The sequence below is a fragment of the Phalaenopsis equestris genome, unplaced genomic scaffold, assembly GCF_001263595.1.
Source record: "Phalaenopsis equestris unplaced genomic scaffold, ASM126359v1 Scaffold001057, whole genome shotgun sequence".
Lineage (NCBI taxonomy): Eukaryota > Viridiplantae > Streptophyta > Magnoliopsida > Asparagales > Orchidaceae > Phalaenopsis > Phalaenopsis equestris.
In genome coordinates, this window is record NW_018165496.1 from 417,800 (window position 1) to 435,230 (window position 17,431).

Here is a 17,431-nt window from a genome sequence, read left to right on the forward strand (position 1 = left end):
TATACATTATAGCTTGCTCATGCATGAAACTGGTGTATGTGATATAAAAGTTTTGGGCGATATATATATAAAAATAAATTCTTTTATTTATTTTTAATATATTTAATTTGGCAAAATTCTCTTAATCTCTTATAGCTATTATATATATATTTTAAGAACATTTACAGACATACCACACAAGTCCTATGTATTTGCATATCTATCACCTAAAGTTTGAAATTTACAATCCTAACATTTGTAATCATAAATTTATGTTTGAAAATGTGTATTTCATTTTTAAAAAATTAATATCATTATTATTTTTTATGTGATATTATAAATTTAAATGATGCAAGTAAATATAAATGATAAAATGTTTGATATGTAAATGCATGATATAATTTGCGTGTTATGAATGTAAACGCCGCTCTTTTTTATTCAAAAGAAGATATAATTATTATAAAATCACCCGCCCGCAATCAGTAAAATTATTACATCAGGACGCTTGCGAAGTCCAATTTCGCGTTGACACGTGGAAGGCCGGCCTACCTACATAAAAAATGAAAAAAATAATTAAAACGCAATAACCGGCCCGACCGATGTGTTATAGAAATATTCCATCGCATAAAAATATTCCTCCCGTGTAATTCTGAATATTTTCCGCGTTATTCAAGTATTCTTGATGTGTTATTGAGAGTGTAGAAATATTCTCTCACTAATAGCACATAATAACACATAATAATACACTAATAACACATAATAACACAATTATACACTCTCTAGCCCGCGGTATAACACGTGGGGAATATTCCATGCGTGTTATACCGCGGGCTATGGGAGTGTTATAGGACGGTTGTATAATATGTGGGGCAGTGTTATAACCCGCGGTATAACACACATGAAATATTCTCCAAGTGTTACACCGCGGTCTATAAAGCGTATAATTGTGTTACTATATGTTATTAGTGTGATATTATGTGCTATTAAAAAATAGAAAAATTATTACATCAAGACTCACGCATGCAGAGCTGTTTGTTGAGTCCAATCTCACGCTGACACGTGAAATTACGTCCTACTTACATAAAAATGAAAAAAATAAAGCAAACGCATGTCCCGATCATATCGATACGTTATAGGAATATTTAATCGCATAATAATATTCCTAGTGTTATTCTGAATATTTTTCACGTTTTGATATGTTATTCATTTATTATTGATGTGTTATTCAGAATAACACAAGAAAATATACCTATAACACGACGACAAAGATAAATAACGTAAAAAAATATATTCTTAGACTCTGTAACACATCGATAATGCCGGGTAGCGTGTTTTTATTTTTATTATTTTTTATATAACTATAACACGACGACAAAGATAAATAACGTAAAAAATATATGATTAGACTCTGTAACACATCGATCATGCCGAGTAGCGTGTTTTTATTTTTATTATTTTTTATATAAGTATGTGTCAGCACGAGATTGTACTCCATAGTGGAGAGTTGTGATCTAATAAATTTCCGGGGGCGAGATTGCGATTTTTTGACGTTTTAACAAATTTATTCTAAAATAACCTTTAATGTGAATGAATGTTAAAAATAGATTGTACTCCATAGTGGAGAGTTGTGATCTAATAAGTTTCGGGGGGGCGAGATTGCGATTTTTTTTTGACGTTTTTACAAATTTATTCTAAAATAACTTTTAATGTGAATTAATGTTAAAAATGTAATTTATTTTTAAAATTCTTCGACTGAAATGCGATATTCTGCAAGAAAAGCGCCGAATGGCTGTAGATCTGCTTCGCGCAGTCATTGCCGCAACTCGCGGCTTCCATTGATTTTCAGCCCTTTCTTTTTTCAACCTCCTCCGGCCAAAGCTCCCGCCGCCGATCGCCTGGAATTGGAGGAGCTTTCAGTAACGAACGGCTGAGTTACGATGCTCTCTATCAGGCGCACTATCTTATCGCCGCACCAGCACAACTACGATCGACTTCTTCCCGAGCCCTCCACCATTGAAATGAAAGACAAAGATCACAGGGAGCATTCTTCCCCTCGTTACTCGCCTTCCCATCCTCTTCGGCGCGGTTTGGCGTTGTTCTCGTTTCTTGCCGGTTTCCGCCGCAAAGATCTCTTGGGATTGGAGTTCTTCCTCCCGAAACACCCCGCAAGCTTTGGCGGCCGCCGCTTTCCTGGAGCTACTGCAAGCGCTCCATCCTCCGCTTCTTTTTGTTCTTCCTCTTAGGATTCCTCCTCGCCATTTCCCCCTTTTCCGATCCCGGTTTTGACAGTTACCAATTTTCTACTATCCGGCCTGCAAAACAGCACCCACTTCTTTTCCGTTCTGAGATCTCATCTGCCCGAAGGGAACTCGGTACCATTTTCAGCCCACCAAGCGCACAATCGGGTGCGGCTATACCGGCGACTGGTTCCAAGCTTCTCATCATTGTCACCCCCACCTACAACCGTGCACTCCAGTACTACTATCTCCACCGCCTTGGCCAGACGCTTCGGCTCGTTCCTCCGCCGCTTGTTTGGATAGTGGTTGAGATGGAATCCGCTTCTGATGAAACTGCGGAAGTGCTACGCAAAACGGGTGTTATGTATCGTCATCTCGTATGCAAGAGGAGCTTCAAGGATGTGAAGGATCGGGGCGTGTATCAGCGCAACACCGCTCTCGAGCATATCGAGAACCATCATCTCGATGGCATTGTCTACTTCGCCGACGATGACAATATCTATTCATTCCAGCTCTTTTCCCAGCTTAGAGAAATCAGGTAGTGTCCGCTTAATTTATACAGGATGAAGTTGTCTTCTTGTTTTTTTTTTCACATTTTATATTTCAAAAGAGAGAAAGGGTTACATCCAGCAGTTTACCAGGTTACCCGTCGGTGAAAAACTTGGTTTGCTATGATCTTCCACTATTTTGTTCAGCTTTATAATTGCGGTTGATGAAAAGTTCATTGTTTTCTTGTTTTCAGCTAGGTTTTTTTTTTTCTGATTTCTGCCTTCTATTCAGTACATGTAGTTGGACTGCAATTTTTCTTCAATACACGAGCTTCTTATCTTTTGTAAAAATTATGCTTTTTATTTATGGGATGTTGTAAACATCAGAACAAGATCTTATTACATGCTAGGATTGAACCTGAGGAAGTTAGAGGGAAAAACAGAGATACCACTCATTCTTATGTATTTACATATTTAACAGCTGTTAGAAACTATCGTTTATGGAATCTGTCTGCTTAATTGTGAATTAGGTAATTCTAGAAAGAGAAACTATGAGGAGCGAGAGCAATAGTTTTGTGAAAAAAAGTATAGAATGAGGTCCTTTGATATGTTGTGTCCATGCTCGATCCTTGATTCTATTTATTGGTGTGATGTATGGTAAGCTGTGGTGAAATATTGTCCAAAAAATAACAATAACAGTGCATATATTATCTCAGTATTGCATCTTTTGTTGTGAATAAATCAAGCTAGCAGTTGTTCACTAGATGAAAATTGTGTGATAATTGTAACAAGAGGGAAAGTGCCTCCAAATTCTAGTGGGAACATCAGTTTTGAGGGTGAATAACCTGGATAAGTAAATAAGTTGATGAGGGGCGCCTTCTAGTCTGGTGACTTCTGAAGTCACTTGGATGAATTTAATGTTTGAGTTCTAGTACTTAAGTGGTACTTGTCCTTTTTTGTGACTTGTCGAGGCTCGTTGATAGATGAGTAGGAGCAGTAGAAAGCTCAAGTTTATGGATGACTTCGAAGCTCGACTAGTGGTTCATCATCCACAAGTTGTAGAACTTTGTGCATTCTTGCATTCTTAAGAATTGAGTCAATCGAGTTAACCCGGATGAATATTATTGTACTTTTATTCTCTAATTTTTTTGTTCCTTACAAGAAGCCAAGAAAGATGGGGGAATTGACACCACAAACCCAATTTTTTCTAATTATGGTTCTAGACAATTTTGAAAGTTTTCTACAAAGACTTAAAGGACTGATGTGTTAACTAATGTGCCATCAACCTTATGCATATGATGATCAAAGTAGGGTTTAATGGAAGCCCCATTAGTTATTCTTAAGCCCCATATTCAAAGCTCACGTATTTGTTCTTTAGAGTTTTGGAAAATTGAGGAGATTTAGTTGATTTTCCAGCTAGCACTTTGTAGATGTATTTGAAAAGTTTAGAGAAGCTTTACCACACTAAACTGTTTCAACGGCTGCTAGATTGGAACATGCTTAGAAGAAGGTCAAATTGAGCAAGCCATAACATTAGGCATGGTGGCTGACAAGGGGACTTTTGACTTGCAGAAAGTTGTAGTAGGAAAAAATCTTTGGCAAGGTCAAAAAAGTTAATGCAGAAGTCACCATCAAGGAGATCTTGAGCAAGTCTAAGGTTGTTGTTGATAACACCCTTATCAAGTTCGAGGTCCATAATAGACGATCTTTTTAGATGTGTTTCATTGACTCAATGGCTGCTCCTTCAGAGGCAGTTGCAACAAGTAGCGATATGAGTACTATAGGATCCTCCTTTGTCTTTGAAGTCTACAACCACCACATCCACACACCTCACCACCACATCCACACCCCCCCCCCCCCCCACCCCCCCAACCCATCCACTCACTACCACCTCCACACTACACCAACTCTCCTACACCACCACCACCACCACCACCACCACCGTCATAACACACAACCACCCGACACCACCACCTTCACAACACCACACCAGCACATCCACACCAACACATCTACACACCAAACCACCAACTCCACACCACACAACAACACATTCACAAACCACACCTCCACCTCCTCATTACACAACCAAACTAAACCACCACCTCCACATCCACACACCACTATCTCCACACCACACGAACACATCCTCTCACTACCACCTCCACACCACACAACCACTCGACACCTCCACCTCCACACCACACCAACACATCCACTCACTACCACCTCCACACTACACCAACTCTCCTACACCACCACCACCACCACCACCACCACCACCGTCATAACACACAACCACCCGACACCACCACCTTCACAACACCACACCAGCACATCCACACCAACACATCTACACACCAAACCACCAACTCCACACCACACAACAACACATTCACAAACCACACCTCCACCTCCTCATTACACAACCAAACTAAACCACTACCTCCACATCCACACACCACTATCTCCACACCACACCAACACATCCACTCACTACCACCTCCACACCACACAACCACCCGACACCTCCACCTCCACACCACACACCAACACATCTACAAACAACGCCACCACCTCCACACCACACACCAACACATCCACAAACCACACCACCGCCTCCTCATCACACAACCATCCTTCACCACCACCTCCACACTACACACCACCATGTCCACACCTCACCAACTCTCCTACACCACCACCTCCACTGGAATTAAAAATAGCAATATGAAAATCCAGCACCAAATTCCCATTATTTCAATGATATACAAATCTAACATGGAATTCTAGTGAAATGCCCACTGAAATTCCCACTGAAAATATAAGTATACATCCAGTTTTTCCACTAAAATTCTAGTGAAATTGAAAATAACAAGATACAAATCTAGCATGAAATTTCCACTGAAACTCAAAATTCATGTTTTCAGCCCATATTCAACACATACACAACACTTAAAATATTGCTATTAATAAATCAAACACAAAATTTCATCTATTTTTCATATTCCCTACTGAAATATCAAAGTTCATAAAGAAATCCAAATTCCCCACAGTAAAAGCACCAAATGAAATCGAACAAACCACATATAGGGCACCCGAAGCAGTCCTAATAGGATAAGCACCAAAAAAACCAAAGATCACCGCGAAGCTCGGATGCATCCAATTTTGTGTGAAATATATGAATGAAAACCCATATGGATACAACATGAAGTATCAAAGCCGCATAACCAAGCAAATCAAATCGAAAGCACCAAAACCGAGAAAACAAAGATGAAATCAACCAACATAATGCGCACAACCACACAGAGAATAGAGGAAAGAGGTAAAGAACAAGACATGTAGAAGAGGAAACACCACACCGAGCCAATCATGCACACCACCACCAAATTGAGCCGAAGAAGAGAAGGGATAGGGGAAGAGAGAATACAAACCTCAACGCAATAACCATCAACCGAAGAAAGTGATCTACCAAACCGAAGGACTTCCTCCATCACATAGAGCACAGAGTGCACAAACCACCAAAATTCGAGCGGAATAAAAGAGGGGAGATGGAGAAGAATGTAAGGGTCACCAGAAAAAACAACTCTCAACCGAAAATAGCCAACCGTAAACAATGCCCAACAACTAGAGCCACGAATCCACGAGAGAGTTACCTAGGGCAGAAGAATCGCGGGAGAGGGAGCGGGGTCGAGAGAGATGAGAAGAGGGGCCGCGGGGTAATTGAACCTGTTACCGAGAAAGAAGAAATGCAGACCGCGGTCGAACCTGTGGCTGTGTTTTAACGAATTATTTTAAAATGCCGCCGCGACGCGAAAATCAAAAGACACAACGCAGTCCATTGTCGCGCCACACGAATTTAGGCGCGCTAAACAAACCCTTAGTTTGATAAGGCTAAAGGAGTGGCTAGATTAAAGACATTAAAATCAATATTGAGCAGAGTTTAAATCGAAGGTGAACATTAATGAAGCAAAATGAACCTAGTTTGAAGAGTGACTCAAAAACATAAATTGAGCTCAAGCCTAATTTGAACAAGTTTTTAGTAAACTCGCTCTAGTTTAAAACAGGCTTCTACTCGACTCAACTCAATCTATTTGCAGCCTTGGTTAACTTGCAATGAGAGTGTTGAAGACTATACCATCATTTTGGCAATGAGAGTGTTGGAGACCATAAAATCATTTTAAGGGTTGCCAATTGATGGCCTATTGACATCAATGAAGGTTATGGGGAGCATAACTCTACTTATCTTAGTTGCTCAAGACTAGCCTAACTTGATGGTTTTGCCCTAACTCAACTAAAGATGGCTAATACGATCCTTATAACGTGAATCTCTTATGCTTTAACATTCTTGTTTGTTCTTTTTTTTGGCGACTTGCTTGTTAGGGCTACAAACGAATCGAGTTGAGCCGAGTAGGAGCCTGTTCATACGCAAGCTCGTTTAATAAAAGTTTGTTTAAACATGACTCTAACTCGATTCAAGCTTTTTAGTCACTATTCAAATTCTACTCATTTTAATTTATTAATATTGAATTTCAATTTGAGCTATGCTCAAACTCAATTTTGGCCTTTAGGCGAACAGTTCGTTTAGCTTTATTAAATCAAGCATGTGTTTTTTAATTGAGCATCTCATTTAGCTTTATCAAAGCATCAAATCGAGTTGATCGCCAACTCGAGTTGATTAAGTTACTATAAATGTTCTTTTAGGCAAACCTGAACTCATTAAATCTGTATAAATACTAAATTATTGAATCTTAATAAATCAAAATAATTCAATTAAATTTGGAAATTAAAATTTTATTTTAAATTTTTTTTACTCTTTTAATAAGATCGATCATAAAGATAACTCTCATAGGCTTTATGCCTACAAATTGCTAGAAACACTCATTTGTGTTTGCTATGTCTTTTAATTTAAACAAAAATAATAGTAATTCCAATTCCAATGTGAGACTAAATATTTTTCTGTAAAAGTTTCACAGAATCACATTAAATGGTGACACTATTGGCTTTTTTTATTTGTTAAGCTCTCCCCTCAATAATTTGAGTTGTCCTTTTAAGTTTTAACGTGATTGTATTATTATTATTATTTTTTAAATAGTTTTGTATACTCTCTATCGTATTAAAAAAATCTCTATTGTTTATGATACTTGATCGAAACAAAATAGAAAAAAATGAGGATAAATTATAATTAGTCTGAAGATTTATATATTTATTTATTAATTTATGTATATATTTATTTTTTGTTTTTTTTAATAATTTTTTTTTGTAATTATTGTGAGGTTCACAAAAAAAATTATAATTTCATTAAATTATATTTAATGTAAAGTTTCACATTAAAATATGGAATTATTTTTTTTAATTTTTTAATTAATCTTTTATTTATGTTTTTGTTAATATTATAAAATGTAATTTAATGTTAAATTCATTCTAATCTTGTTAACTTAAATTAAATTATAATTCTTTTTATAATTTATATTAGATTTTAAATCATTAGTAAGTTTTAATCGAGCATTTTATCGAGTTTGTTCACAAGCTTTAAACGATCTTGTTCATGATCATAAACGAATCGAGCAACAATATGTTCATATTGGTTCATTTAATAATTGAGTATTTAAAAAGGTGTTCAAACTTGTTTGATTACTAATTAGACGAAGATAAAAGATCTCTAATCGAGCCTAGTCATGTGTAGCTTTTCGAAAGCTCATGTCATTTGCAGCCATATTGCTTGTTGTCATCATGGGTTAATATGAACAACTTTTTTTTGCTTGCTTATGTGATTTAACTGCTCAACTAGCATTTGATGGTGGTGATTAGCTTTTGCATTATGGTCATGATCCTTGTGGAAAATACAATATTTGGAGATATCATGGGTATTCGGTTCTAGATACATGGCATTGGTAGATGTACATACTCCTTATCACAATTTGTGCCAACAATCTTCATAAACGACTTTCATACTGGAGTATAAGTTTGACATCTGGTTGGTTAAGAGGACCCCCCATTTCACAAAGTCACAAGTCAAACATCTTGTTTATGCCTCTTATGGTGAGAGGACCACAATTCTATTTGCTATGGACAATAATCGTTTGGCTGCTTGGTCAACCTATCCATGTGATTATGCAACTTATTCTCATAATCTGGAAGTTATCACCAATTATCCTAGATAGGACCACAACATAGAAGCTCAAATTGAAATCACGCAATTTAACCCTTCAACAATGGTGTAGGAGTTAATGAGCTTGATAACTTGGCGAGGTCAAGTTCATGTCAAGAAGGATCTTTTTGGAGTCTCCCAGCAAGAGCCGCCTAGGCTATAATGGGCTCCAAATCTTGATTATCTACTTTCTCCAGCTAAACCAAGTCACAAACTGCTGTTCTTCTCACTCATCTCTTATATTATTGTTAGTGTAAGAATTCCTTAGCAGCCATTGCACACTAATGAAATTAGTATATTCAGTGATTCTACTCGACAAGAGTTGTGGGAACTACCATAGTGGTGTCTCATTAAAAATAATAAAGAGCAAGAGACACTTCATAATATCATGAATAATAAACAGAGAATGGTAGACTTGGAGCAAGCAATATGGTCAATCGAGTTTGATGTTGCCATGAAAGAGTTTAGAATCAACATCTTGAATATGGCAGTAGGCTGAGCTTCAACAATCTCAATTTAAAAAATATCAGTGAGTTAAGCTAGTTGTTTGCCAAGTTAGAATAATGAGTTTTTTTATATTCTTGATTTAGCTTAATCTATCATGGAAAAGTGCTGACACAACTCACAGGGAGGTTTAGCGGCCCAGCAGAGGCAATTGTGCCACACTATTGGTGTTAAATAGTAGGGGCTGCTCAAGGGAATCTCTCTAGAATTTATTGGATCATCTAAGTAAGAAAATTCTCAATGTTTTGGGGCTTCTCAGAGGTGACAAATTCATCATTATTAAGGTTGGTTAGTAAGGAATGCTTTACGGTTCGATTAATGGCTTGTTTCTAATCTTTGGTATCATCCATGCTCTACTTTCAGGATGCTGGATCCAATGTTATCCGTTGAGTTGCATCATGACTTCGCATCAAATTAGAGGATGGTGGATCCAATGTTATCCAATGTCTTCCATTCTCAAATTATTGATTATATAATTTCTTTGTTTATTAGATTTTTTAAAATTGTAGACAGAAATTTTGAGAAATCCCATGGACAATGATTTTGTCAGAAAAATGCACATTCGGTTCATAGCATGAAGTGTCCAGAAGCCCTGACCTCCTATTTATCACTATGGTCCAATATCATGTTACATGATAGGCTAAAATAAATAAATAAATAAGTGCATCAATTATTTTAGTATAGCCATGCTTGTAGCGAGTAAACTAGGCTGCCAGTTGCTTGCTAGGTGGCAACCATAAGCTATTTCCAATAAAAGGCTGAGTACCCTTGGTGTGTTGTCCTAGTGAGAGCTTGTACTCAGTGACTGAATAGCCTAGGCAAGGATGTGAAGTTTGCTTATTAAGCAAACAACTGCTCGAGTCCCTTGCATGAATCCAATGTTTGAGTTTTATATTCTGACTAGGGCTAGGAAATTTGTTGAGCCTCAATTCTAGGTGACTCGGATTAATAGCCAACTCAAGGCTATGGGCTACTTCTATTTTTGTTGAGTTAAGCTGGTTTAGACTCGACGGATTTTAGAAACTTTATTCATTCCTAACAATTTATTTTATCAATCTAATCCAGAGGAATGAGCGTGTAATGTTCATGTTATCCAATAGAGTGCATCAACTATGAAATTTATTTTTTCCAACATTTTCCTACTCATTAGAGAACTGGGCCCTTAAGCTCTTATTATACTGTTAGTAGACTTCTAAGGTTCCTCTCTATAATTTTTCCATGTGAATCTTAAAGTTTTAACAAATGACGAGCTATTTTAATGAATTTTACTTATTTTATTTTATTTTATTCTTCGATAGATTCTCTTTTCTTGTGTAGAACTGATGTGTACGGTACGTGCAGGAGATTTGGAATTTGGCCTGTCGCAATGCTTGCTCAGAGTAAAAACAGCGCAATACTTGAAGGCCCGGTATGCAATGGAAGCCGAGTTATTGGGTGGCATACTAATGAAAAGAGCAAAAGACTAAGAAGGTTTCATGTGGATATGTCTGGGTTTGCATTCGATAGTACGATAATATGGGATCCGAAGAGATGGTATTTGGGAGCTTCAAATTCAGCCAGGCAACTGGATACAGTGAGAGAAGGGTTTCAAGTATGTCTTCTGTATTTCTGAAGTTTAATTTGCTGCTACATACTTTTTCTTTTCTTTTCTTTTTTATCTCCTATTTAAAAATGAATATTTAAAAGCGCAGGAGAGTAAAAATGGTTGATAATGAAGACAACGAAGAAAATGTCTTTTAGAGAATTCCTTTAATGTTAGCTTGTTGTATATGTTCTTATTTAAGATATTTGCTATCATTATTTAAGAGGGTGAATCTAGTCAACTTGAATGTAAAGTCCTTAATCTTAAATCGGAAACCCCTAGTTGGCTTGCTATTCTCTGACATTTTATTTTGTTTTTTGCCTTAAATAGGGCTGAAACAGGAGCAAAAGGTTCTGCTTTATGGCAAAGAGGAGAACAATGATTTTCAAACCCTTCTCCTCCTCTCCCCTCTGGGTAAAATATATACTTCCACTGATTTTAGAAACAAAAGAAGCCATGATCATTAAGAAGTTGTCAGATTAGTATACTGGAGGGCTGAAGAAAATTTGATCTTTAAGAGGTTCGGCTATGGCTTAAGATTGGATTGGCCTCCATTATCTGGCTTTAGATGGGCTAGTTGCTTGTGAATTTATGATATTGAAGAGCTTAGGACTCTGCAATTTTTGACCAGATTGGTTTGCTTCTGAAGATGGATTTATATCAAGTAACGTTGATTTTAAATCATGGATTCTATGGCTCATGCTTGTTTCCTTAAGTTTTTTTACTTCAAGAAAATTAATAGAAGTAGATTTTATTGAAACAAATGCAATGTATTCTAATGTGTTCTAGCTGGACATACATAATAATGAATTACACAAAACAATACAATTCACAATAAAAGTACTATTAGAATGGCTTGAATCAGGTTATACTAGGCTATTATAAAGTCATACCAATCTAGTTTGATATTTCACCCTTCTCAAAAGAAAGCTTTGACACTGGAAATGTGGCTTTCTAGCTTAATTGTTAATTTTTCTTTCAGCCTCATGTCACACATAAAATGCCATCTTGTTGATGCAATTCTCAAATCTAATAATTATCGGAAATGAAAGTTGTGAGCCTTGTGATAAGCAACTTGTAATGTTAACAATGATTTTATTATTACTATTTTTTATTTCAGAGTTTTCAAAATTTATATTACTTTGTTGGTGTAATCATGACTAAGATGATTTCTATTGAGTACGGGTTTTTGTTCTCGGTCTTGGACTTGCCTTGGGTACTCATCAGCCATTCATTCTTTGGAGTCATTTGGTCTCACACCAGATTATAATTGCTCGACTTTTGGGCTTTTAGTTCAATTACTAGTTCTTTTTGATGTTGAAGTTGTGGAAACATTTCTATTTCTTTGATAAATATCAAACCTCGGATACACCTCCTAGCCATGCTCCATTACTTGCCCCCTCCTAGTTCAACTCACAGTCAACACACTAATACATCTGCCCTGTGTATTGCTTCCTCATCGATCTGTATTCTCATAGAAGCTTCCTCAACAATCAGTATGGACAGATTTATTGTAATTATTTGTATGGCCAAATTTTAGTCCTTGATTTTTTATATTTCCGACTAGAAGCTCTCCTATTATTGTATAATTAATGGACAAATTGTGAAATGAAAATTACCAACTCTCTCTAGTTTTTTTCCATGTTATATTGCTTTTGATTTTTTCTTAGAATTTCTATTAGCCACAATCTTCGTCATTGAGTTGTCTGGTACTCACAAGCCTTCACTATATCAAGTATTTGGTTCCACCTAATTTTCTTATTTTGTAGCCTTCATGGTTATGTTGCCTTAAACTTCATAGTATTGCAGACTGAGAAATTAACATCTTGATTAAAAAAAATGTGCTTTGAGTTTTTCTTGATATACTTAGACTTTGTTGTGTCGGCTGATGAACCATCTATTGATCGTAGCAAAGTCAAAGTAATTGGTCAACACAGCAGTGTTCATGAGATTTGAGCTCTCATGATTTGGCTATATTTTGTAGACATTCACAAAGGTTTTAGTGCCATAATAACACCAATTACTAATTGTCTTAATAAAAGAGAATTTAAATGGACAAAATTAACTAATTGCGCTTTTAAGATTATTGAGGGGCTTATAAGTGCACACATGCTTAATCTGATTTCTTTTTTAATTTTTAATAAAGTGTTTGAGGTTCCTTATATTGAATCAGGTATAGGTATTAGAGAAGTTTTATGTCAAGTATAGCATTTGATTGCTTATTTTAGTGAAAAATGGAATGAGATTAAACAAAAATATTCAAATTATGATGGAGGGTTTTGTACTATTATGCAAGAAGCCAAATACTGGAGATATTATATTTTTGCTTGAAGAGTGTCTTATATGATAATCATCTAGTATTAAAATATTTGAATTCCCAAAACAAATTAAGTTATATTTATGTAAAATTGATGTTGTTAAATCAATTTTGTATTGAAACACTATGCTAGTGTAAAGAGTAAGCTTGTTGATGCATTGAGCTTAAATGCTAATATTTAGCATGCAATGAAAGTTAAATTGATTAATATTGATCAGACTGATGTATAATAAAACACATTTAATGATTTTAATTAAATTTCAGGTCTTAAATAATGCTTATCCGAGCTTCAAACAAAATTGAATGATTAAAAATGGTTGGCTTTATTGGAACTCATTTTTGCATGCTTGATTCATCTGTAAGAGATTTGTTGTTCTGAAATTGACTGCTAGTGATGTTATGGGACACTTTGGTTAGGATAAAACTGTAGCTATAACTGAAACGGAGATGTGACACTTACTTCACAATCTTGAGCTCATTAAATGTCCAAATCAAAATAAAGTATTAGTGCTTAGTACACACTTTTATATGAGCCTTGTGCTAGGATTGTCATAAACTGTTGGGAATGATTTTATTTGCTTTGATTTTTTTTTTTTACTTGGCTTATTTTATTTCATGCTATAGGAAAATTATATCATAATGAAGTTTTTAACTTGTATTGTTGACTTAAAAAATATTGTGTTTGATAGATATGTGAAATTCATCAATTTTTTTAAAAACCTTTATGAAAAATATGAGAATTTAATTAGAATTTTCAACGGCTTATTACACAAACTAGTAAAAAAGTTGAGTTAGTTGATAACTTCGTTTTTTCTTTGTGATATATGATTAGAATGCATGCATCTAATTGTCTTTCATATTATCAAAGATTGAATTTGCATACAATTCATTTGTCTATAGATTTATATGTATAAATTCTTTAGAAATAGTTAGAGGGTAACCTACAAAACTTGTCGATCTTATTGAACCTTCTGTCAATTCTAGGTTTAATAAATTTGCACAACATATACATAGTTTTCATAAAGATATTCATAGGAAGTTGACAATTAACCATAACAATAATAAACTAACTATTATTGTGAATAAGATTGATGAAGTAATGGTCCGTCTAAATTCCAAAATCTGTCCTCAGGAGTTCGTTAAGAAACTAACTATTAGAAAGGCATGTTAGTAAAATCATACAACGTATTGCGAAAAATGCTTTTAAGTTGAAAATTTTGAGAAGTTCTATTATTAGTCTAGTCATCAATTTGTTTAACTAGGCTTTTTTTATGAACCAATCACTAATAACTTGAATTCTTTCTCTGATTCCTTTTTTTTTTTTGACAGATGGTTCTTCGGGTCTTTTTTTAAAAGTGCTACTAGTTTGATGAGATTGTGAACTATTGATAGTGGGTACTATAAAGAACTGCACTGGTGTGATAAGTTTATATGTGATAATTCATGTACTACTTGTAGTAAACGTAAAGTATTCCATTCTTTTCAATTCGAGCAAATTTTATTTAATTTTCAAATTTTACTCTTTGACAACACAAATCATGCAAATGCTTGCGTGTGGATGATGATAAATATGGACTATGAGATTGATGCTACATAACTACTTGTTTCTTTAAATTGAAGTATAACAAGTTTCTTAAAATGGAAAAACTATTTACTTGAACAATTATTGTTTTGATGCAATTTTGATACCCCTCTAATCAATTTCCTAGATAATTTTTTGGTTTAAATTGTGTTGAGAACTCAATAATTGTTTTTATTTTTTAATACAAGTTGTATGATATTATGTTATGCATAGAGCTTTATTTCTTTTAGTAATCAAGTTAACAGTGCTGCAATGGACATGCATGTCATTTATATTCATGAATATCAGAATATTGTAATCTTCAATATAATTTCTTTTTCTTGTTCTTTTTTATTTTGATGTTATTTTTTAATTAAATTCTGGTTCAGAGCCACCCAAATCTCCATTTTCAGCTCATACTTTTATGCTTTCAAAATAGAAAATTTGGTGTTACAGTATCTCTTTTATCCTCTTGATTTGCCATCTAATGTCTACTTTACCGTCATCTTTTCACTGCAGGAAACAACATTTATAGAGCAGTTAGTTGAAGATGAAACTCAAATGGAAGGTTTGCCTCATTTTTGCTCAAAAATCATGAATTGGCATCTTCATTTAGAAGCTAAACATCTTGTTTATCCCAAACAATGGCAAGTTTCATCGAATCTTAATGCTGATCAATAAGTTTTCCATATTCCCCTCCTTTTTACAGGTTCTTATTTTGTTATGCACCTTTACTTTGCTTTTTCAAATATTATTTAGGGAAATTTACATACGTACCACACAATTCTTATGTATTTACATATGTCACGCCTAAACTTTCATATTTAGATCCATAGCATGCTTTAAACCTATGCATGAAAGGGTATATGAAGAATTGAGTGATATGCGTGTAGATATGAAAGTTTATGTACGAGATATGTAAATGCATAACAATTGTGTGCTATGTATGTAAGTGAAACCTATGCATGAAAAGGTATAATTCACTTTTAAAAAGCGATAATAGTTCTATTTTTGATTGATATTGAAGAATTGAGTGCTATGTGTGTAAATATGAAAGCTTATGTATGATTTATGTAAATACATAAGAATTATGTGCTATGTATGTAAAGGACCCTATTTTTTATTATTTTCGCTATTCTTTCAGGCGAGTCGTGTAATTATTTGTCTGCTGGAAGACAATCTTGGTCCTTGTAGAACTTTATAGGACAGGACAATTTTTAGCTTTGTGATGCTTTCTGCACAGCATTAGTTAACGAAGATGATTAGCATAGAACCCAGGGATTTTATTTTAGGAAGGACCTTTGTTGCTAGAGATATTGCTTGAAAAGTTCAAATTTGTAGAACCAATAGGAAGGTCAACGAATTAGGAATGAGAATAATGCTCTTGTTTTCTGGAAGATAAAAATTGACAGCTAGTGTACCTTCTTAGATTTAAGGATGTCATTAAATGATATGAAATGACAACCCAACATTACTCTGAAATGGAGATTTCGGGTTCACTTTGACTCGATTAACTTTATGGTCAGTCTCGAGTTGAAAGTTCTAACCTGTTTAATTTTTGGGTTGTTTCGGGTGGACACACCAATCCGATTTTTACACACCAACCTATATAATTTTTTATCGAACTTTATTTATGTTAATTTAAATTCATCATTTGATGGGGCCTTTCTCATCATGCTTTAATAAATCATAGGAGTGTCAAAAATTTACCCGACATGTCAACACGACCCGAATTTGACTAGAAAATTTGGGTTCGAGTTAGCCCTAATAATTTTTTGGTTGGATTCGGGTTAGGAATTCTAAACAGTTTAATTTTTTGGGTCGGATTTGGGTTGACCCCCAACCCAAGACAGACCAGTTAAACCAAAATTAACTAAAAATCAACCTGTCAACTTGTGATTGACCCAAACTTAAAATCAAGCTGTCGGTATTGAAGTGTTGCGAGCAGCCCAGGGAATGAGAAATGCTTGTAATGCATATATTTTAGTCAATCATTCATTCAATAATTACTAATATTTTTGAATATATGGCCAGAGCCTTTTGCACATAAAGGCTAAAATTTTCACGTTACATTAAAGCATTGATACTTTCTTAACAGGAAGCAGTATGATGAATTAATTAAGAACTAAGCATAAATATAACAAATGCTGTTTTTTTTATTATTATTATGAATCCACTTCTTGAAAAGGTATGTGCATGATTTCATCAAAGACAAAATAAACTATTGTTTGAAGAGCTTGAAGACAAAGACCAGTGTGGTTGCCATGGAGAAATTGACTCTATGTATATTTTGAGCTGAGCAACACGATTATTCACCACATCCGTGGGAGGATCTAGAAGTTTTGGATTTAGGCTTCATCTTGCATCATGTTTAGGGTCAATTAGTGATTTCTGGTGGTAGCAGTGATGGCTTAAATTCAATCTATAAAAATGGTGATGGAACATTGGTAGATTTGTGGCGCTTTAGGCTTGGTATCATGCTTTAGTATGGTCATCTACACAATCTTAATCATTTGGATAGATTCAGACTTGGCCATAAGGTTAGGTTTAAATAAACTCACACTTCGGTGTTTGATCGTCACCCTCGTCTCATCAGGTACATGGCACTGGTA

General features: G+C 35.0%; 1 protein-coding gene across 1 annotated transcript; it reads left to right on the plus strand.

The window, feature by feature from the left end:
- The first annotated feature begins 1,736 nt into the window (after positions 1 to 1,736).
- Positions 1,737 to 16,113, plus strand: LOC110032921 (probable beta-1,4-xylosyltransferase IRX9H). The gene is made up of 5 exons (XM_020736710.1): positions 1,737 to 1,895; positions 2,018 to 2,754; positions 10,701 to 10,950; positions 15,339 to 15,528; positions 15,964 to 16,113. Exons 1-4 carry the CDS (start codon positions 1,737 to 1,739, stop codon positions 15,498 to 15,500), a joined length of 1,308 nt encoding a protein of 435 aa, XP_020592369.1. The 3' UTR covers positions 15,501 to 15,528; positions 15,964 to 16,113.
- The last annotated feature ends 1,318 nt before the right edge of the window (positions 16,114 to 17,431 follow it).